The following is a 23,538-nucleotide window of genomic DNA, read 5'->3' as shown; positions in this document are numbered from 1 at the left end:
ATATATATATATATATATATATATATATACATATATATATATATATATATATATATACATATACTGTGTGTGGATATATATGTGTATATATATATATGTATATATACTGTATATATACTGTGTGTGTGTGTATATATATATACTGTAAATATATGCTGTCCATATATGCATATGTATGTCACATATGTACACACATATATATATTTGTATAAATATACATGTATGTGTGTATATTTATATATATATATATATATATATATATATATATATACATATGTATGTATATTTATATATGTATGTGTGTACATATATAAATAATGACATACATATAGATAGATAGATAGATAGATAGATAGATAGATATGTAAAGATACAGATTCAGTGGAATGACCCTTTATTCTGAATGGCCACAGCACCCACTTGAGTTAATACATATACATTGTACAGGTCTATTGATAATAAATATATGTCTGCTACACAACAGCTAAACACAGAAAAGCACATAAGTTCGACATACATTACAAATGTTTTTCAAAGAACAATCACATTAGTCAAAAAAACTAGTATCAAATGATCATAATTACATATTACTTACACATACACATCCAAGGCAGAAGCCTATTAGAGAGTACCCAGTAACAAACGTGTTTGTATCATTCAACGTTTGCCCTCAAAGGGGAACATGATCCACAATTTCAGAAGGGTTAAAAACAATAAAAATAAGTTCCCAGTGGCTTATTTTATTTTTCAAAGTTTTTTTCAAAATTTTACCCATCATGGAATATCCCGAAAAAAGGCTTTAAAGTGCCTGATTTTCGCTATCTTTAAATCCATCGTCCATTTTCCTGTGACGTCATTTAGTGATGCCAACATGGTGGATAGCACAGCAAGATATAGCGACATTAGCTCGGATTCAGACTCGGATTTCAGCGGCTTGAGCGATTCAACAGATTATGCATGTATTGAAACGGATGGTTGGAGTGTGGAGGCAGATAGAGAAAACGAAATTGAAGAAGAAACTGAAGATATTGAGCGAATAGCTATTGAAGCTATTCGGCGATCGCTTTCTAACCAACGATTGAGTGTCACAGGGTATCCATACATCTCTGGGCCATGTCTGTCGTAGCATTTCCGGTAATATGTGCAGGAGCAACTTAAATCTGTCGATTGGTAAGTGTTTGTTTGGCATTAAATGTGGGTGGAAGGAAACGCCGGATGTAAATATAGTTTTAAATGTACATACAGCTAGCCTAAATAGCATGTTAGCATCAATTAGCTGGCAGTCATGCCGCGACCAAATATGTCTGATTAGCACATACAGTAAGTCAATAACATCAACAAAACTCACCTTTGTGATTTAGTTGACTTTATCGTTGGAAATGCATCTGCAGGTCATACATATCTGTGCCATGTCTGCCTTAGCATCGCCGGTAAAATGTGCAGACACTCCGGCACATTCAAAGGCGGTCTGGCGGAAGAGTTCGTTGACTTTATCGTTGGAAATGCATCTGCTATTGAAGCTATTCGGCGATCGCTTTCTAACCAACGATTGAGTGTCACAGGGTATCCATACATCTCTGGGCCATGTTTGTCGTAGCATTTCCGGTAATATGTGCAGGAGCAACTTAAATCTGTCGATTGGTAAGTGTTTGTTTGGCATTAAATGTGGGTGGAGGGAAAGGCTGGATGCAAATATAGCTACAAATGTACATACAGCTAGCCTGAATAGCATTTTAGCATCGATTAGCTGGCAGTCATGCCGCGACCAAATATGTCTGATTAGCACATATGTCAATAACATCAACAAAACTCACCTTTTTGATTTTGTTGACTTTATCGTTGGAAATGCATCTGCTTTGAGTTTCACAGTATATCCATACATCTCTGTGCTATGTCTGTCGTAGCATCGCCGGTAAAATGTGCAGACCAAACGATTAGCATGCCATGCTAATCGATGCACACTCCACATAAATCAACATGAATCGGTCCCTGATCGTGTTGTTACACCCTCCGACAACACATCCACGAGGCATGATGTCTCCAAGGTATGGAAAACAGTCGAAAAAACGGAAAATAAAAAAGCTGATTTGACTCGATGTTTTTAATGTGTTTGAGAAAATGGCAGATTGACTACCTAGGTGATGTCACGTTGTGACGTCATCGCTCCGAGAGCGAACAATAGAAAGGCGTTTAATTCACCAAAATTCACCTATCTAGAGTTCGGAAATCGGTTAAAAAAAATATATGGTCTTTTTTCTGTAACATCAAGGTATATATTGACGCTTACATAGGTCTGGTGATAATGTTCCCCTTTAACTTCATGAACTATTGTGACCACAAAGTGTTGCCAAAAAACAATAATACCTCCACTTCACCTTAAAGACAGCATAAGTACATTCCAGACGGTTAATAATAAATAGTTTCATCCCCCCCCCCATTTCTCTCTGTTTCACTCATTTCAGTTGAACAAACCCTTTCCAATATTCCACACTGCCAAATAATACAAGTAGCTATGATTCTTGCTGATATCCTATCAGATCAATGCAAGTATCGGTCAATACTGAAAACTTCAATGTCATTATTGTATTGGAAATGAACAAGTTGTACGAGGACGCCCCAAATGAAAATACTTATTGCTCATGATTGATTCAACTAATAAAATGTTCCTTTACAAAAGCTATTTGCAAGTACTTTTTTGTATGACATCTCACACAACACTTCATCAGGTACACATTTTATCTACTCTACTCAGTCCGAAAAATACTTAATTATTTATTTTCCTGGAAAAAAAAAAAGTTTTTGTAGTTTATAATTTTTGGGGGCAATTTGTTCTTTCATGTAAACAAAAAAAACACAAAACCCTTATTGACATTTAATGACACTTTTTGTCGTGGTTTGCATGTTGAAGCAGTGAACAATTAAGAAGTTTAGGGTGAATATTTATATATTTATATATAATATTTGCGATACGAGTGTTAGACAAGGGCTTCGCCAACAGTGTGAGTACTAAGGTCGTGACCTGATGGTTTGTCCTCCCGGGGCGTTGTCATCCTCTTCCAGCGCTGGTGGTAAAAAAAAAATATATACACATTATAACATATTTAAATAACAGGAAACGCCATAATATGTAGAACTGTTGATAACGACTTTGCAGTTTTTTCACCACCTCGGCAATATTTCATTTTGTTTTCGGTTCATTTTTTCATGCAAACCTGCTGGGGTGTTCCCGGCGTGCTGCAGAACATGTAGATGACATAACCAGGGATGAGGACCATGGAGGACGTAGCCATCAACCAGCCCACAGTTTGACCCCAAACAGGATAAACGTAGTTTCCCAGAGTCAGAGGCGTCATCTCCACCGCGCTGAAGGTAAACACGCCCTGGAAATAAAACAGGTCAGTCAGTGTGTAGATTGCCAGTTTTTCTCACTTACAGTGGGGCAAAAAAGTATTCAGTCAGCCACCGATTGTGCAAGTTCTCCCACTTAAAATGATGACAGAGGTCTGTAATTTTCATCATAGGTACACATCAACTGTGAGAGACAGAATGTGAACAAAAAATCCAGGACTTCACATTGTAGGAATTTTAAATAATGTATTTGTAAATTATGGTGGAAAATAAGTATTTGGTCAACCATTCAAAGCTTTCAATGATGGAAGGAGGTTTTGGCTCAAAATCTCACGATACATGGCCCCATTCATTCTTTCCTTAACACGGATCAATCGTCCTGTCCCCTTGGCAGAAAAACAGCCCCAAAGCATGATGTTTCCACCCCCATGCTTCACAGTAGGTGTGGTGTTCTTGGGATGCAACTCAGTATTGTTCTTCCTCCAAACACGAGTTGAGTTTATACCAAAAAGTTCTATTTTTTTTTCATCTGACCACATGACATTCTCCCAATCTTCTGCTGTATCATCCATGCATCCAGTTTGGTACAAACTCAACTTGTTGTGTTTGGAGGACATGACGATTGATCATGACGATTAGTCAATCAGAGAAAAAAGTGTTTTTATCACGGCAGCTAAATTTATTTCTGCAGTGATCAAGACAATGTTTTTTAGCATTGATTGCTACTTTTGTATTTAAAGGGGAACATTATCACAATTTCAGAAGGGTTAAAACCAATAAAAATCAGTTCCCAGTGGCTTACTTAATTTTTTTTATTTTTTTTATTTATTTTACCCATCATGGAATATCCCGAAAAAAGGCTTTAAAGTGCCTGATTTTCCCTATCTTTAAATCCATCATCCATTTTCCTGTGACGTCATTTAGTGATGCCAACATGGCACAGCAAGATATAGCGACTTTAGCTCGGATTCAGACTCGGATTTCAGCGGCTTAAGCGATTCAACAGATTACGCATGTATTGAAACGGATGATTGGAGTATGGAGGCAGATAGCGAAAACGAAATTGAAGAAGAAACTGAAGCTATTGAGTGAATAGCTATTGATGCTATTCGGCGATCGCTTTCGATTGAGTGTCGCAGGATGTCAATACATCTCTGTGCCATGTCTGACCAAACGATCGGGACTTCCGCATCTTGTGACACTGGAGCAACTTAAATCCGTCGATTGGTAAGTGTTTGTTTGGCATTGAATGTGGGTGGAGAGAAAGGCTGGGTGCAAATATAGCTACAAATGTACATACAGCCAGCCTAAATAGCATGTTAGCATCGATTAGCATGCCGTGCTAATCGAAGCACACTCCACGTAAGTCAACTTGAATCCGTGTTGTTACACCCTCCGACAACACACCGACGAGGCATGATGTCTCCGAGGTACGGAGAACAGTCGAAAAAACTGAAAATAACAGAGCTGATTAGACTCGATGTTTGTAATGTGTTCAAGAAAATAATAGAAAGGCGTTTAATTCGCCGAAATTTACCCATTTAGAGTTCGGAAATCGGTTAAAAAAATATATGGTCTTTTTTCTGCAACATCAAGTTATTGTCATGATCCGTAGTCTGGATCATGTTTAGTTTAGTTATTATCTGTTAGTTTGGACTCCCTTTGTTGTTTGTGCACCTTTTTGTGAGTCAGTTTGGTCACCATGGCAACATATTAATTTCACCTGCTGAGGGTTCCAGACGCACACCTGTTTTTGTTAATTACTTCCTTATTTAAGCCTGCCTTGTCCCGTCAGTCGGTCTTGGTCCCTTGTTTGCGGTATGCAACTGTTTCGTTGGTAATTCTAGATTTCTTGTTACCTGATCCTGTGCTAGTGTTAGCATTAGCTTCTGTGCTTTCGCCACGCGTTTCTTTTCGTCTGTTTTTGTACCAGTGTTTTGTTATTAAATCATTCTTACCTTTTAGTTGTTGTCCGGAGTGTCTATGTTTGCGTTGGAGGAACGATCCCGCATTAAAATGCGACCCCCACGTGACAGTTATATATTGACGCCAACATAGGTCTGGTGATAATGTTCCCTTTTAAACATTTTTTGGGGTCCTTTTGGACACAAATGTAATTTTTACCAGGCAGATGAGCGGCGTAAAATACATCCAGCAAAGTTTCCACCAGGCGCACGGCCGATAGCCGATCATGTCCTCGATGTCCTTGTAGAACCTCTCGGCCCCTGGAGTGGAATACAAAGGTCAGCGCAGCACAAAAAAAAAAAAAAAAAGCCGGCTGAGACATGCAAACGTGCTCCGTACCGTACAACCAAGCTATGGAGAACGTTTCGAAGAAAACGAGGAAGAGGAGGCACATCCCGCTGGCCGAGTAGTAGTCGAAGAGCTTGAAGACGTACAGTCCCCCCTGAAAGACTCGCACGTCGCCTCAATTTGTCGTCATGCGGATTTCGGCCCTATACCGACAAACCTGCGTGATGTTGGAGAAGCCGATGATGAAGGAGATGAAGCACACGATGAGAATGAAGACCTTCTTCCTCTTCCTCAGCAGAAGGGGATACTCGTCCATGAGAGCTGTGATGAAACCTTCCACCGTGCAGAACTGATCGGACACAGATTGCCATGAAGACCTAGGCCAAAGCCACAAATAGATGGCTGTTCTGTGGGAAATAACCCACCTGACTGTCCAAGCCCAGCATCATGAGCATGGAGAAGAAGAGGATGGCCCACAGAGACGACATGGGCAGCTGGGTGACCGCCTGAGGGTAGGCCAAGAACGCCAAACCGGGACCTGCGGGCGCCACACGGTCCACAAAAAAAGAAAAAAACTCCTAAAAAGTAATCAAAGTGATTCAACACGCAACCTGAAGCGGCGAGTTCGTGCACGGGCTTCTTGGTGATGAAGGACATGAAGCCCACGATGGAGAAGATGACGAAGCCTGCAAACATGCTGGTGCAGGAGTTGATGCAGCACACGATGATGGAGTCTCTGGAACGCACAGAAAATCGGAATTAATTTCCTTTCGAATATAAAAAAAAAAAAAAGGACCGGAGGAAGAGTCGTACTTGTAGACGTCGTTGTTGTAGTTGTTGTAGCTCCCCAGGGCGATGAGCGAGCCCAGGCCCAGACCGTACGAGAAGAAGATCTGAGTGGCGGCGTCCAGCCACACCTGACCCACACAGCAGATGTGGAAATAATCATCACATCGTAGTGCTCATAAACAAGCATGTATTGCCATGTTTTTATAGCAAAATTCAAGAAAATGTGTCAATGCCTATTATAAAACATTTTTTGAGGTTTAAATTATTGAAAATAGAAATTTAGTGTGTCAAAAAAACAGTCCCTAGTCAGAAAAATGAACATATTGAAAGGTGATGGGTTCAATACATTATATAAATTGTATATATAAGGATATATGTATTTATACATACAGTGGGGCAAACAAGTATTTAGTCAGCCACCGATTGTGCAAGTTCTCCCACTTAAAATGATGACAGAGGTCTGTAATTTTCATCATAGGTACACTTCAACTGTGAGAGACAGAATGTGGAAAAAAAATCCAGGAATTCACATTGTAGGAATTTTAAAGAATTTATTTGTAAATTATGGTGGAAAATAATTATTTGGTCAACCATTCAAAGCTCTCACTGATGGAAGGAGGTTTTGGCTCAAAATCTCACGATACATGGCCCCATTCATTCTTTCCTTAACATGGATCAATCGTCCTGTCCCCTTAGCAGAAAAACAGCCCCAAAGCATGATGTTACCACCCCCATGCTTCACACTAGGTATGGTGTTCTTGGGATGCAACTCAGTATTCTTCTTCCTCCAAACACGACGAGTTGAGTTTATACCAAAAAGTTCTATTTTGGTTTAATCTGAACACATAATATTATCCCAATCCTCTGCTGTATCATCCATGTATCCATTTTGGTATAAACTCAAGTCGTCGTGTTTGGAGGAAGAAGAATACTGAGTTGCATCCAAAGCACACCACACCTACTGTGAAGCATGGGGGTGGAAACATCATTCTTTGGGTTGTTTTTCTGCTAAGGGGACAGGACGATTGATCCGTGTTAAGGAAAGAATGAATGGGGCCATGTATCGTGAGATTTTGAGCCAAAACCTCCTTCCATCAGTGAGAGCCTTGAATGGTTGACCAAATACTTATTTTCCACCATAATTTACAAATAAATTCTATAAAATCTCTACAATGTGAATTCCCGGATTTTTTTTTCACATTCTGTCTCTCACAGTTGAAGTGTACCTATGATGAAAATTACAGACCTCTGTCATCATTTTAAGTGGGAGAACTTGCACAATCGGTGGCGGACTAAATACTTTTTTGCCCCACTGTGTGTAGTGATAAGGTGGCGACATGTCCCGGGTGTACCCGAATGCAGCTGAGATAGGCTCCTGCAACCCCCGCGACCCCGAAAGGGACAAGCAGTAGAAAATGGATGGATATATATACACACACACATATATATATATAAAGTTAAAGTAAAGTTAAAGTACCAATGATTGTCACACACACACTAGGTGTGGTGAAATTTGTCCTCTGCATTTGACCCATCCCCTTGATCACCCCCTGGGAGGTGAGGGGAGCAGTGGGCAGCAGCGGTGCCGCGCCCGAGAAATATAAACATATATATATATATATATATATATATATATATATATATATATATATATATATATATATATATATATGATTATACATGTATTAACAACCTCCAATTGTTCTTTAGTTTTTAATAAAATCTAATATATATATATATATATATATATATATATATATATTTAGCACTGTAAATTTTAAAGCATTTTTGCCAGCACAAAAACTAATAAATATTTTTTATGTCCATATGTTTAAAAAAATTAAAAAATTAAAAAATTAAAATATATATCATCGTTGTAATGTTTTGTTTTGAAAACACAAAGTCACGTTTCACTATCAAGTACATTTTTTAAAACAAAAAAAATAAAACAATATCGTCAAGTGAAAAGCATGTTGGGAAAAAAAGAATGTCATCATTAATGGATGATGAAAAACCATGTATCTCCATTTTTAACCCAAAAAAAGCTCAGAAAATGTGTCATTGTCCAAATAAAAAACATGTATATTGTAGATGACATACCTTTTTTGTCTACATGTTATTCACTTGGCGATATTGTTTTATTTTTTGTTTTAAAAAATGGACTTGATAGTGAAACGTTACTTTGTGTTTTTAAAACAAAACACTAAACAAGGATGTTTATATATGTATATATGCATATATATATACATATATACATATATATACAAACGTTTGTATTTTGTTTTTGTTTTTGCTTCATTAATTCATCAATGTCTATTGAAAAACAAATGTTTTTGTGTTTTGCGTCAACATTCGGGGGGAAAAAAGAACTTATATCAATGTTCAATTCGCAAAAATCGCATTCCACACAAAATTTGGCAATTTTTTTTTTCAATCCCCAAAAAATTATTGTCCAATAAAAAGCATGCACTGTACCTCCAAATGTTTTTGTTTTTTTTAGTTGTTTGCTAATATTCCAAAAACAAAGAAATGTCGTCATTGTCCAGTTAAATGCATGCATCTACAAATGTGTTGATTATTTTTTGAAACCAAAATGTTTTTTACTCGATTGATGAAGTTAAGATCTTGATGCGGACACGTGTGTTACTGAATATTTTTGTACGCTTCTGCTTTGTTATTTTTTTAATTTTCTTGGGATCCAAGAAAATTAGGAAAATTAAGTTGTTCATCTTTTCATATGACATTTTCTTTTGTGGCTAAAAAAAGCAACCACATATTCATATTCAAGTGCTTGTGTATGTTGCACAAAGCTAACTCATCAGTTACTAACCGCTAGTTAGTTTAGTTAAGACACCGTACCTCTGAGCGTGTGAGCTTATTAAAGTCCGGGGTGATGTAGAAGCGGATGCCGTCGATGGCTCCAGGCAGGGTGATGCCTCGGAAGAACAGAATGAAGAGCATGAAGTAAGGATAAGTGGCTGAGAAGTACACCACCTGTTGGGAAACGGGGAAAAATATTCATCAGGGGTATCCAAACTTTTTCCTGCAAGGGTCTTGTGGAAAGAAATTGAAGGAGGCGGGGGCCACTTTGCTGCATTTTGTACATTAAAGATACTACAACCAATACAACATACAAACCCTGTTTCCATATGAGTTGGGAAATTGTGTTAGATGTAAATATAAACAGAATACAGTGATTTGCAAATCATTTTCAACCCATATTCAGTTGAATATGCTACAAAGACAACATATTTAATGTTCAAACTGATCAACTTTTTTTTGTTGCAAATAATCATTAACTTTGGAATTTGATGCCTGCAACACGTGACAAAGAAGTTGGGAAAAGTGGCAATAAATACTGATAAAGTTGAGGAATGCTTATCAAACACTTATTTGGAACATCGTACAGGTGTGCAGGCTAATTGGGAACAGGTGGGTGCCATAATTGGGTAAGAAAAAAACTTCCCAAAAAATGCTAAGTCTTTCACACGAAAGGATGGGGCGAGGTACACCCCTTTGTCCATAACTGCGTGAGCAAATAGTTTAAAAACAACGTTTCTCAAAGTGCAATTGCAAAACATTTAGGGATTTCAACATCTACGGTCCATCATAATATCATCAAAAGGTTCAGAGAATCTGGAGAAATTACTACACATAGGCGGCATGGCCGGAAACCAACATTGAATGACCGTGACTTCAGATCCCTCAGAAGGCACTGTATCAAAAATCAACATCAATCTCTAAAGGATATCACCACATGGGCTCCGGAACACTTTTGAAAACCACTGTCACTAAATACAGTTCGTCGCTACATCTGTAAGTGCAAGTTAAAGCTCTACTATGCAAAGCGAAAGCCATTTATCAACAACATCCAGAAACGCCGCCGGCTTCTCTGGGCCCGGGATCATCTAAAATGGACTGATGCAAAGTGGAAAAGTGTTCCGTGGTCTGACGAGTCTACATTTCAAATTGTTTTTGGAACACCAAAAATATGAGACTGCTGTTCAGTGTCGTGGCCACTGATTGGCTCAGCCTCAGGAAGCATTACTAACATTAGCATGCTAACTTTTTTAGCCTCAGACTTTTATAACTTGGTACTTGACACATGCTAACTTTTACCACGCTAACATTTGCATTCTGGCATGCTAACATTTTTAGCGGATGAACACCTCAGAGTCATTTAACTTAGTAATTGATACATGCTAACTTTTAACATCCTATCATTTGTATTCTAGCCTGCTAACTTTTTTAGCCAATGAACACCAGTCATATAACTTGGTACTTGATAATGCTAACAGTTAGCATGCTGACGTTCGCATTTACCGTGCTAACTATTTGGCCACTTTTACAGCCGAAACAAAAAGTTAGCATGGTAAATGCAAACATCAGCATGGTAACTGTTAGCATGTATCAAGAACCAAGTTGTACGACTGGTGTTCATTGGCTAAAAAAGCTAGCATGCTAGAAAATGAACATTAGCATGCTAAAAGTTAGCATGTGTCAAGTACTAAGTTATATAACGCTGAGGTGTTCATTAGATAAAAAAGTTAGCATGTTGGAATGCAAAGGTTAGCATTGTAACAGTTTGCATGTACCTAGTACAAACGTTTGCATTCTAGCATGCTAACTTTTTTAGCCACTGAACACCGCAGAGTCATATAACTTGGTAGGTGACAAATGCAAACTGTTAGAATGCTAATGTTTTCATTCTAGCATGCTAACTTTTTTGCTAGCAAACACCTCAGAGATATATAACTTGGTACTTGATACATACTAACTGTTAGTATGCTAATGTTTCACATTGTAGCATACTAACTTTTTGGAGCACTTTTACAGCTGAACCCCGTATGTTGGTACTAGATACATGCTAACTATTAGCATGATAACTTTTTCCAACTAATTTTACATGCGTACGCTTCCTAGACATATGACTTGGTACTGGACGTATTCTGCTTGCATGCTAACGTTACCATTTAAGTTCGCACGCACATTTCAGCCATTTATACGCAATTCCTCCCAAAGTTAAGTATTTTAGTTTTTTTTGTGTATTGTTTTTATCAGAAATATTTTAATTTGTCTATACAATGTGCCGCAGGCCAATAAAAAAGAAGTTGTGGGCCACAATTGACACCATTTTGGACACCCCTGATATAACTCATAAGATTCAGGATTTTCACATCACATGTTGATTTGTTTATGTCTTTGATCAGGGGTCACCAATGCGTAGCCCGTAAGGACCAGATGAGTCGCCCGCTGGCCTGTTCTAAAAATAGCTCAAATAGCAGCACTTACCAGTAAGCTGCCTCTATTTTTTAAAATTGTATTTATTTACTAGCAAGCTGGTCTCGCTTTGCTCGACGTTTTTAATTCTAAGAGAGACAAAACTCCAATAGAATTTGAAAATCCAAGAACATATTTTAAAGACTTGGTCTTCACTTGTTTAAATAAATTCATAAATGTTTTTACTTTGCTTCTTATAACTTTCAGAAAGACAATTTTAGAGAAAAAATACAACCTTAAAAATGATTTTAAGATTTTTAAACACATTTTTACCTTTTAAATTCCTGCCTCTTCTTTCCTGACAATTTAAATCAACGTTCAAGTAAATGTATCTCTTTTATTGTAAAGAATAATAAATACATTTTAATTTAATTCTTCATTTTAGCTTCTGTTTTTTTGACTAAGAATATTTGTGAAATATGTCTTCAAACTTATTATGATAAAAATTGAAAAAAAAAATTATTCTGGCAAATTTAGAAAATCTTTAGAATCAAATTTAAATCTTATTTCAAGGTCTTTTGAATTTATTTTAAAAGTTTTGTTCTGAAAAATCTAGAATAAATAATGATTTGTCTTTGTTAGAAATATATAGCTCGGTGCAATTTGTTATATTTTCTAACAAAATGCAGATTGGATTTTAACCTATTTAAAACATCTCATCAAAATTCTAAAATTAATCTTAATCAGGAAAAAATACTAATGATGTTCCATAAATTGTTTTTTTTTTTTTTTTTCAAAAAGATTCGAATTAGCTAGTTTTTCTCTTCTTTTTTTTCGGTTGAATTTCGAATTTTAAAGAGTCGAAATTGAAACTATGTTTCAAAATTTAATTGTCATTTTTTTTCCTGTTTTCTGCTCTTTTAAACTGTTCAATTATGTGTTTTTTTCATCTTTTATTCTCTACAAAAAAACCTTCCGTAAAAGGAAAAACAGACAGAAATACCCATTTTTTATATATATACCAGTATATAGATTTATTTATTAAAGGTAAATTGAGCAAATTGGCTATATCTGGCATTTATTTTAAGTGTGTATCAAACTGGTAGCCCTTCGCATTAATCAGTACCCAAGAAGTAGCCCTTGGTTTCAAAAAGGTTGGTGACCCCTGTCTTAGATGGTGCACATTAGAATACAAATAAATGTCTTAATTTGAAAGCCCCCGAGCAGTGATTGGAATTTCTGACCTTCCCCGTCCACTCCACTCCCTTCCAGATTGAGAAATAGACGAGGACCCAAGCCAGTGCCAGGGTGCCCACCAGGGGCCAACGCAGCTCTCCTGGCTCCTCCAGACCACCGGACAGCTGGTGCATGTTTCGCCTGCGGACAAGCAGATGTGCTCCAAATTCAGGAAATAACAACCGGCGTGGACTGGACTCACTCCCAGAACTCTGTGACGGCGCTGGTTAGGTTGGTGGTGTCATTCAGGCTGTAGTTGCAGAAACATCGATCCGTGTTCCAGGGATTGTCGCAGTTTTGCCATGGGAGCTCCTGCACACGAAACATTGTGATACTTTTGTGTACTTCTGACACGTACTGACGATACAATCCTTGTTAGAACAGAACGTTGCAGTACCGAACCAAAGGAGTTGAACAAGTAGTAGAGTGCCCATGCGATGATGATGATGTAATAGATGTTGAGCCAGAAGGACAGAACCACTGCAGCCAGACCCACGCCTGCGGTAAGTGGAGACATTTTTATTCTCCTTCGTCCAAGTCATCGTATTCTCCGGACGCTGAATCGATCGATCGATCGCAACTGAACTGTTTGCATTGTCGTTTGACGATTGGCAGTTCATGGCCTCAGATTTAGATAGGACAGCCCTAGTCTTTGAGCAGGCCTGGGCAATTATTTGGACTCGGGGGCCAAATTTAGAGAAAAAAATCGGTATATTTATACAAAACCTCACAATAATGTCTGATTGAATGCTGAAAACGTCATGACAGACCACCTACAAAAGCGGAACGAAATTGTATTTTTTTTTTTTTACTGAATGTGACATGCAGAATGTACATGACAATAAAGAATGTGGGATTTACAATATTAACTATGAAAGATAAAACACTGAATATTGACAACATATGAACGACACCTACCCTCTCCATCGACATATTTTGCAATCAAGCGAAACACAACAAAAATGCAACATTCATCCATCCATCCATTTTCCACCGCTTATTCCCTTTGGAGTCGCGGGAGGCGCTGGTGCCTATCTCAGCTACAAGCGGTACACCCTGGACAAGTTGCCACCTCATCGCAGGGCCAACACAGATAGACAGACAACATTCACACTCACATTCACACACTAGGGACCATTTAGTGTTGCCAATCAACCTATCCCCAGGTGCATGTCTTTGGAGGTGGGAGGAAGCCCACGCAGTCACGGGAAGAACATGCAAACTCCACATAGAAAGATCCCGAGCCTGGGATTGAACCCAGGACTACTCAGGATCTTCGTATTGTAAGGCAGACGCACTAACTCCTCTGCCAAAAAATGCAACTAACACAGCAAAATATGAACCCGAAGGGTAAAAATAAACCCCACCTACAATCCGATACATGTGATATATCACTAAACTTTAGAACTTTGTTGTAAAAATCTCCTTCCGCGTCTGTCCTAGACACCCGCATTTCAGGCTGACGCTCCCCCACCCACACTGCTTGGTGCCTCGTCTGAGCTGCTGTGACTTAGATTACCATAGTAACTAATTACATTACCACAGTAACTAGTATATCATGCAAAAGTGCAAATTCCAACCATTGAATTACTTTGCATAGTTCAAGACGTACGGTCATTTGAAAACATCAGTTTCCATCTTCCATTTTCTACCGCTTATTCCCTTTCGGGGTCGCGGGGGGCGCTGGCGCCTATCTCAGCTACAATCGGGCGGAAGGCGGGGTACACCCTGGACAAGTCGCCACCTCATCGCAGGGCCAACACAGATAGACAGACAACATTCACACTCACATTCACACACTAGGGACCATTTGGTGTTGCCAATCAACCTATCCCCAGGTGCATGTCTTTGGAAGTGGGAGGAAGCCGGAGTACCCGGAGGGAACCCACGCATTCACGGGGAGAACATGCAAACTCCACACAGAAAGATCCCTAGCCTGGATTTGAACCCAGAACTGCAGGAACTTCTTATTGTGAGGCAGACGCACTAACCCCTCTGCCACCGTGAAGACCTAAAAAAAAAAAAAAATATTTGGGAATGTCCAGCGGGCCAGATTGAAAAGCTTAACGGGCCACATTTGGCCCCCGGGCCTTAATATTCCCAGGTCTGTTTTAGAGGATGGTGCAGGATCCAAAGTTTTCACCCAAATAAAGTCAGGGACGTAAATCCCTGCACATTTTGGCCAATAAGTGACATTTAGACGAATAGACTTTGATCAACTGTTTGATCAAAACCTAATGTGTTGTGTTTCTTGTGTCGACCAAACATGAACTCTTTATTGATCAAACTACACGAGTGTTGTCCTCTGGCGTCGCTCAGACCTACTTCCTGTTCATGTCTACAGCGCCTTCTGCATAACGGAGTATATGAACATTCACTTCCAAAATTTTTTTGTTGTTCTGGTAGCATGTGAACTAAAAAATTCTGTCACTGTCCATTCAAAAGCATGTGTCTCACAATTTGCGGATTATGTTGAAATCTCCGGGTTGGGGAGGAGATCTTGCCCCAAGTGGAGGAGTTCAAGTACTTCGGAGTCTTGTTCACGAGTGGGGGAAGAGTGGATCGTGAGATCGACAGGCGGATCGGTGCGGCGTCTTCAGTAATGCGGACGTTGTACCGATGCGTTGTGGTAAAGAAGGAGCTGAGCCGGAGGGCAAAGCTCTCAATTTACCAGTCGATCCACATTCCCATCCTCACATATGGTCATGAGCTTTGGGTCATGACCGAAAGGAAAAGATCGTGGTTACAAGCGCCCGAAATGAGTTTCCTCCGCCGTGTGGCGGGGCTCTCCCTTAGAGATAGGGTGAGAAGCTCTGCCATCCGGGAGGAACTCAAAGTAAAGCCGCTGCTCCTCCACATCGAGCGGAACCAGATGAGGTGGTTAGGGCATCTGGTCAGGATGCCACCCGAACGCCCTCCTAGGAAGGCGTTTAGGGCATGTCAGATCAGTAGGAGGCCACGGGGAAGACCCAGGACACGTTAGGAAGACTATGTCTCCCGACTGGCCTGGGACTCCTCGGGATCCACTGGGAGGAGCTGGGCGAAATGGCTGGGGAGAGGGAAGTCTGGAGTGTGCTAATCAGACATATTTGGTCACTAATCGATGCTAACATGCTATTTAGGCTAGCTGTATGTACATATTGCATCATTACGCCTCATTTGTAGCTATATTTGCATCCAGCCTTTCCCTCCACCCACATTTTAATGCCAAACAAACACATACCAATCGTTGGTTAGAAGGCGATCGCCGAATTCGTCCTCGCTTCCTCCCATGTCGCTGGCTGTCGTGTCGTTTTCGTCGGTTTCGCTTGTATACGGTTCAAAGCGATAAGGCTCAATAGCTTCAGTTTCTTCTTAAATTTCGTTTTCGCTATACCTGCCTCCACACTCCAACCATCCGTTTCAATACAGGCGTAATCTGTTGAATCACTTACGCCGCTGAAATCCGAGTCTGAATCCGAGCTAATATGGCTATACCTTTCTGTGCTATCCGCCATGTTTGTTCCTGGTGGTTTCACGCTGTGACGTCACAGGATAATGGACGGGTGAATATAATGATGGTACAAATCAGGCACTTTGAAGCCGTTTTTCGGGATATTGCGTGATGGGTAAAATTTTGAGAAAAATTTCGAAAAATAAAATAAGTCACTGGCAACTGATTTTTATTGGTTTAAACCCTTCAGAAATTGTGATAATGTTCCCCTTTAAGCTGTTGCCCCGCGACCCGACCTCGAATAAGCGGAAGAAGATGCATGGATAGATGGATGATTAAAACCAAAAACATATTTATCTATCAAAGTATTTTGTTGTCATTAAAAAAAAAAAACCTTTATCACATGTCAAATTTATGCTGGCCTTCTTATTTGCTGCAGCTATTACATATTCTGTAATATTGTACATGGTTATTAGGATTTGTTATATATTGTATAAATTATATACAAATATAATTGGCAACACTAAATTGGCCCTAGTGTGTGAATGTGAGTGTGAATGTTGTCTGTCTATCTGTGTTGGCCCTGCGATGAGGTGGCGACTTGTCCAGGGTGTACCCCGCCTTCCGCCCGATTGTAGCTGAGATAGGCGCCAGCGCCCCCCGCGACCCCAAAAGGGAATAAGCGGTAGAAAATGGATGGAGTATATACTGTGTATATAATATGTAAATATTACATATATGTTATATTTTATATTGCTACCATGATACATTTTTGTCTACTTTATTCCTGCATTATCCTTTCAATCCTTACCCTTCCCATTTTTTGTGACGGAGTTACTGTGTGCAACAGTTTCCCTTGTAAAGCAATAAAGTTTGTCTAAGTCTAAAAGCAGATATCTCCAAATGTTCCAGTAATTTGCACATTTTCCAAACCTAGAGAAACCCCATCAATGTTCAGTCAAAAGCATGCATCTCCAAATTAGCGGATTAATTTTTTTAAACCAAAAATAAATGTTGTTGATGTCCGTTTAAAAGCATGCATCTCAAATTATGTTTGTGGTCTTTTGTTGTCATCCGGAAAACCAACTTTTAGCAGTGTTATATAACAAGCAGATATGTTCAAATGTGTTCGCTAAAGTTCCAAAAACAAAGAAATTCCATCACTGTCCAGCGTAAAGCATGCACATTGAAATGTGTCAACAATTCTTTAAAATAGTACTAATGTGTAATGAAAAGAGTCTCTCTGTAATAGTTTTGTCAGAATTTCTAATGACAGTTTAGTTATGTTTGGGGTTTCCTGTGTTTAGAATCACTTCCTGTGTTGGTGAATTTGTAAATTATATTTTATATAGCGCTTTTCTCTAGTGACTCAAAGCGCTTTACATAGTGAAACCCAATATCTAAGTTACATTTAAACCAGTGTGGGTGGCACTGGGAGCAGGTGGGTAAAGTGTCTTGCCCGAGGACACAACGGCAGTGACTAGGATGGCGGAAGCGGGAATTGAACCTGCAACCCTCAAGTTGCTGGCACGGCCACTCTACCAACCGAGCTATACCGCTCTTGTTTTGTCAGTGTTTCCTGTCTGGTTTATGTGCTTTGCAGCACTTTTACTTTCTGTTCCAGGTCCTGTCAGCACACCTGTTCCTCGTTTAATTACTTCCACCTGGGTCCCTCCTTCAGTGCTAGATCTTTCTTCTGTTTGAGACTGAGGCTTCGTGTGCGGTTTTGGTTCCCTGCTTCCTTGTAAGTAACAAATAGTATTTTTACTTGCATTCCGCCTGCCCTTCTCTGCATCCTGGGGTCACACCGAACCAAAGCTGGCTTTCTCAGGACAAGTTTTTTTGTTGTTAAAAAAGAAAAGCCTGGGCGTGGCGAAGTTAGTAGAGTGGCTGTGTTAGCAATTTGAGGGTTACTGGTTCAATTCCCACCGTCTACTTTTTTAGTCATGTCCGTTGTGTCCTTGGGCAAGACACTTCACCCTTGCTCCTGATGGGTCCTGGTGAGCACCTTGCATGGCAGCTCCTGCCGTCAGTGTGTGAATGTGGAAATACTGTCAAAGCACTTTGGGCTCCTTAAAAAGGGGTAGAAAAGCGCTATACAAGTACAACCCATTTACCATTTACCATTACCGTTTTTAGCTTTCAATCATTATTGTGAGTTTTTGTATTACTGTTCCTGAAAATAAATATACCGGCCTCCAGACACACGTTTTTATTTAAAATATGCCCCCCGAGTAAAATAATTGCTCAGGCCTACTCTACAACATTCCTCTGTTGAGAGAGGAGAACCTTACAGAAGGACAACCATCTCTGCAGCAATCCACCAATCAGGCCTGATGGAAGCCGTTCCCTTGTAAAACTTTGCAAAAATGCATCTGAAAGACTCTCAGACCATAAGAAAGAAAATGATCAGGTCTGATGAGATAAAGGTTGAACTCTTTGGGGTGAATGCCAGGCGTCATGTTTGGAGGAAACCAAGAACCGCGCATCACCAGGCCAATATCATCCCTACAGTTAAGCATGGTGGTAGCAGCATCATGCGGTGGGGATGTTTTTTAGCAGCAAGAACTGGTAGATGAGTCAGGATAGAGGGAAAGATAAATGAAGCAATTTACAGAGACATTCTCCAAGATTTTTCTTTGTGCCCATAGTTTTGAGTTTTTTCTTGCCCTGATGTGGGATCTTAGCTGAGGATGTCGTTGTGGCGTGTGCAGCCCTTTGAGACACTTGTGATTAAGGGCTATATAAATAAACTCTGATTGATTGATTGATTGATTTACTATTAAAAAGCATGTATCACCAAGCGGAGTTGTATGCTAATATTTCAAAAACATTACCTCACTGTCCAGTCTAAAGCATCCATACAAATGTGTTGATTACTTTTTAAAGAAACCCCATAAATATTAATCTCCATTGAATATGTATTGTCCTTTGCTAATCCAAAAACAAAGATGTATTGTCCCTGTCCTGTCAAAAGCATGCTTTTTCAAATTTGTGCATATTTTTGAAATACATTTTTAGTGGAGTTTATATAAAAAAAAAATAATGAATTATTTCAGTGTGGAATTTGCATGTTCTCCCCGTGACTGCGTGGGTTCCCTCCAGGTACTCCGGCTTCCTCCCACTTCCAAAGACATGCACCTGGGGATAGGTTGATTGGCAACACTAAATTGGCCCTAGTGTGTGAATGTGAGTGTGAATGTTGTGTATCTGTATTGGCCCTGCGATGAGGTGGCGACTTGTCCAGGGTGTAGCCCGCTTTCCGTCCAAATGCAGCTGAGATAGGCTCCCGCGACCTTGAACGGCACAAGCGGTAGAAAATTGATGGAATTCATCATTATGGTTTAAAAAAGTATCTCCAAATGTTTTTGAGTTGTTTGCTAATATTCCAAAAACCAGATAACATTCTGTCGCTTGCCAGTTAAAAACATCTCCAAATGTGATATTTTTCAAGCAAAGAAACTACAAAATATCATTATCATTATTATTACTACTAAAATTGATTAGTTTTATATTTACAAGGGGCAGCACGGTGGAAAAAAAAGGGTCAGTGTGTCTGCCTCACAATACAAAGGTCCTGAGTAGTTCTGAGTTCAATTCCGGGCTCAGGATCTTGCTGTGTGGAGTTTGCATGTTCTCCCCGTGACTGCGTGGGTTCCCTCCGGGTACTCTGGCTTCCTCCCACTTCCAAAGACATGCACCTGGGGATAGGTTGATTGGCAACACTAAATTGGCCCTAGTGTGTGAATGTGAGTGTTGGCTATCTGTGTTGGCCCTGCGATGAGGTGGCGACTTGTCCAGGGTGTACTCCGCCTTCCGCCCGATTATAGCTGAGATAGGCACCAGCGAACCCGAAGGGAATAAGAGGTGGGAAAATGGATGGATGTATTTACGAGTTAAAAAAAAAAAAAAAAACGCAAATAATTGCAACTTTCTGAAAACTCTGCCGCCAATTCAGGATTTCAGCTCCGTAAAATTCTGGAGGCAAAGTTACAGGAAGGCCGTTCCTCAGCCCTTCTTACCTTTCATCATGGGCATGAGCTTCCACACTCCTAGGCCTCCCACCGAGGTGAACTGTCCCAGGGACGTCTCCAGGAGGAAGAGCGGAATGCCAGCAAACACCAGCGTCATAAAGTACGGGATCAGGAAGGCTCCTTGACGGGAAGGAATCGATTTATTTTGAGTGGTGTCAGAAACAACCTGACTTTGTTACCTCCGCCGTTTTTGCCGCACAAATACGGGAACCTCCACACGTTCCCTAAGCCGATGGCGTAGCCCACGCAGGACAGCAGGAAGTCAAATTTGCCCTTCCAGCTTCCTCGATCAGGGGGCTCCTCCTCTTTCATCTCTCGGTCCATAGAGGGAGACGCCGGGTCCAGTTCCTCGAAGGGAACCGCTTGTTTGACGTCAGACGGGGAGTTCAGGTCCACCGTACTATGTCCCGTCTTGCCCATGGTGGGTTTCAGCGCGACGTTATGTGTTGTCTGCCGGTTGACGGATTCAAGTGGACTTGCTGGGAGTGAACGAGAAGAAAAGCTGTAAGCCTTTATCGCCTTCTGAAACGGTGCTATTACTCTGGCAAATACACACCACATGGTGTCGCTGTTACTAAACACCAGATGTCCAATTGACTTGACATTTCTCTCTCCACGAATCACCAACTATAACTTAAAGACGTTGGTTTACGTGTTTATTCATCAAGACTTGCTGCTTTGTTGTGGTTTATAACATTCTTTCTAAAACGTTTTTCGTGACTCATGGACTGAGCGCCATTTTGGGTATTTTACCAACAGTAATCGTTGTCATTGGTCCGTCTGACTGTCAGTTCATTAGTCAATTCTCGCCCACAATATGGCTGGATTTTCACACATGCACCACATGGGATTATAATTCTCAAGTATCTCGGGGGTTCTCTTCCGTTGCGTTACAGTCTGTTACGTACACTTATGTTTCATTATGGGGTTTTTTAAGTTACGCTTTGTTATGTTACACTTTATGTTCTTTCACGTTACATTCTGTTATGTAACATTCTGTTATATAACCTTGCATTATTCCTTGACTTTTTGTATTTATTTAATCTACAAAAATCACACAGACTATACATTAGTCAAACAAAATAATACATATAACATGATACGTTCTGATACATTTTGTTGTTACATTATGTCATGTTCTACCGCATTACATTCGGTTACTTACCTTCTGTTCGATTGTTTTGTTACGTTACGGCTTGTTTCGTTGTTTTGTTTTTAAATCACCATAAATGATTCCTGGGCATGGCACTGCTGTTGCCCACTGCTCCCCTCACTTCCCAGGGGGTGATCAAGGGGGTGGGTCAAATGCAGAGGACAAATTTCACCACACCTAGTGTGTGTGTGGCAATCATTGGTACTTTAATTTAACTTAACTTTTGTCACAGTATGTTCTATTTTACAATGTGTTACGTTGCATTATTTCACATTATGTTTTGTTATGTTACGTTATGTTCTGTCATGTTACGTTCTTTCACCTCAGGTTCTTTGACCATACATTCTGTTACGTTATGTTTCAAGTTGCATTTTGTTATGCTTCGTCACGTTCCTTAGCATTAAATTCTGTCACTTTACATTCCGTTACATTACATTCTGATACATTACATCCTGTTACGTTACCTTCTGATACATTACATTCTGCTCTGTTACCTTTTGTATTGTGAAGTGAAGTGAATCATATTTATATAGCGCTTTTCTCTAGTGACTCAAAGCGCTTTACATAGTGAAACCCAATATCTAAGTTACATTTGTAAACTAGTGTGGGTGGCACTGGGAGCAGGTGGGTAAAGTGTCTTGCCCAAGGACACAACAGCAGTGACTAGGATGGCAGAAGCGGAGATTGAACCTGCAACCCTCAAGTTGCTGGCACGGCCGCTCTACCAACCGAGCTATACTGCTATATTGTTTTGTTACACTATTTTTTGGTTACGTTAAATTACGTTGCTTTAAATGTTATTTACGTTATGGGCTATGTTCTGTTTCGATAAGTTCTGTTACACTAAGTTTTGTTATGTTGTGTTACCTTGTAAGGGAATTTCTGCAAAGTAGCGCTGTAACCGGCTGATCCGTCGGCGGTCTCGTCTTGTCCCCCCCTGTAACGTGTGTCTGCTCTTAGCGGGACTGTGCCGAAAAATGTAATTTCAGTTCTGATGTGTCTTGTACATGTTGGAACGGACAAATAAAAATGATTCTGAAATGATTCTGATTCTGATTTATTTTTTTATTTATGCAAGTAGTATATGCAATTAAAGTATTTTTAAGAGCTTACACACACCCTTACAGTATAAACGCTTCTTAAACACATTTTCTATCACATAAAAACCTACAACTTTTTAGCAGTACAAACTTTAATGGTTACTCAAATCTCAGTGTACGCAATGATACTTAAAAATCTGCAGTGCGCTAAGATGACAGTAAGTGAACACTGAATATTAATGACCCAATTGCATCTTCTCTTATTTCATGCATGAATTACATTACATGATGAGGAGATTGGCACTTTTGGAATGAATGATTAGCCTAGAAAATGTATTTGTTATTAATATTGTTTTATTTATAAGCTTTATATCACCACATATAGTCCCCCTATTATTTTTTTAATACTGTCTGCACCGACACATTCCAAATTTGAGACTGATTTTCAATGAAACATTCCAAATGCGGTGAAGTAAATTTGGATTAAATGAACTGTTCCATAAAAAAGATTTTTGAGGACAAGAACAACTGAAGTGTGACGTTCTGCGGGACAAGTTCTCGCTCTCCTGCGTTAACATCATGCGTTGTGTCTTCCTCAGCCATGCAGCAGTAACATCATACCTGAGAGACGTGCACCTCTTCAACTTTCTCCCAGGAGTGGCTCCAAAAGGTAAAAAAAAAAAAAAAAAAAAAAAAGTCAGTCCAGGCTGCATCAAACTGCCTACTCAGGCCCATCAGAGGCTCTCCCCTGCCAGTCACACTCTACTGCTGTCCTTGATAGCCGCAACTATCGAGTGGCTGCTAATAAAGTTCGACCTGTGTGCCTGCTTTGATTACAGCTCAGCACCCTGAGGTCATGCAGGATATGCCCATCACACTCCCCCCCACACACACACACACACACACATCTGGTGATCTTTGCCAGCCGGAAAATAGTTTGTAAAAACGACAAAGTGACCTGAATCATACAATGATTTTACGGAACATGTAACCGTGGTGCTTCGGTGCAAATTGTGCATCAATTTTGTTTTA

At 39.8% G+C, this 23,538-nt stretch overlaps 1 protein-coding gene across 1 annotated transcript; it reads right to left on the bottom strand.

Annotated features, from left to right (window-relative positions):
• Positions 1 to 376: 376 nt before the first annotated feature.
• slc6a1l (solute carrier family 6 member 1, like) lies at positions 377 to 23,319 on the bottom strand. Its single transcript, XM_061912219.1, has 15 exons — positions 23,128 to 23,319; positions 20,493 to 20,792; positions 20,302 to 20,433; positions 13,244 to 13,344; positions 13,049 to 13,158; positions 12,855 to 12,987; positions 9,250 to 9,384; positions 6,415 to 6,518; positions 6,213 to 6,337; positions 6,027 to 6,139; positions 5,819 to 5,950; positions 5,653 to 5,755; positions 5,473 to 5,573; positions 3,213 to 3,380; positions 377 to 3,062 (listed from the first exon to the last, which is right to left on the bottom strand). Exons 2-15 carry the CDS (start codon positions 20,731 to 20,733, stop codon positions 2,976 to 2,978), a joined length of 1,785 nt encoding a protein of 594 aa, XP_061768203.1. The 5' UTR covers positions 20,734 to 20,792; positions 23,128 to 23,319; the 3' UTR covers positions 377 to 2,975.
• Positions 23,320 to 23,538: the final 219 nt, after the last annotated feature.

The sequence above is a fragment of the Nerophis ophidion genome, linkage group LG10 (assembly GCF_033978795.1).
Source record: "Nerophis ophidion isolate RoL-2023_Sa linkage group LG10, RoL_Noph_v1.0, whole genome shotgun sequence".
In the NCBI taxonomy this organism is placed as follows: domain Eukaryota; kingdom Metazoa; phylum Chordata; class Actinopteri; order Syngnathiformes; family Syngnathidae; genus Nerophis; species Nerophis ophidion.
The sequence above is the reverse complement of the archived record's forward strand: the minus strand, read 5'-3'. Positions and strand labels throughout refer to the sequence as shown.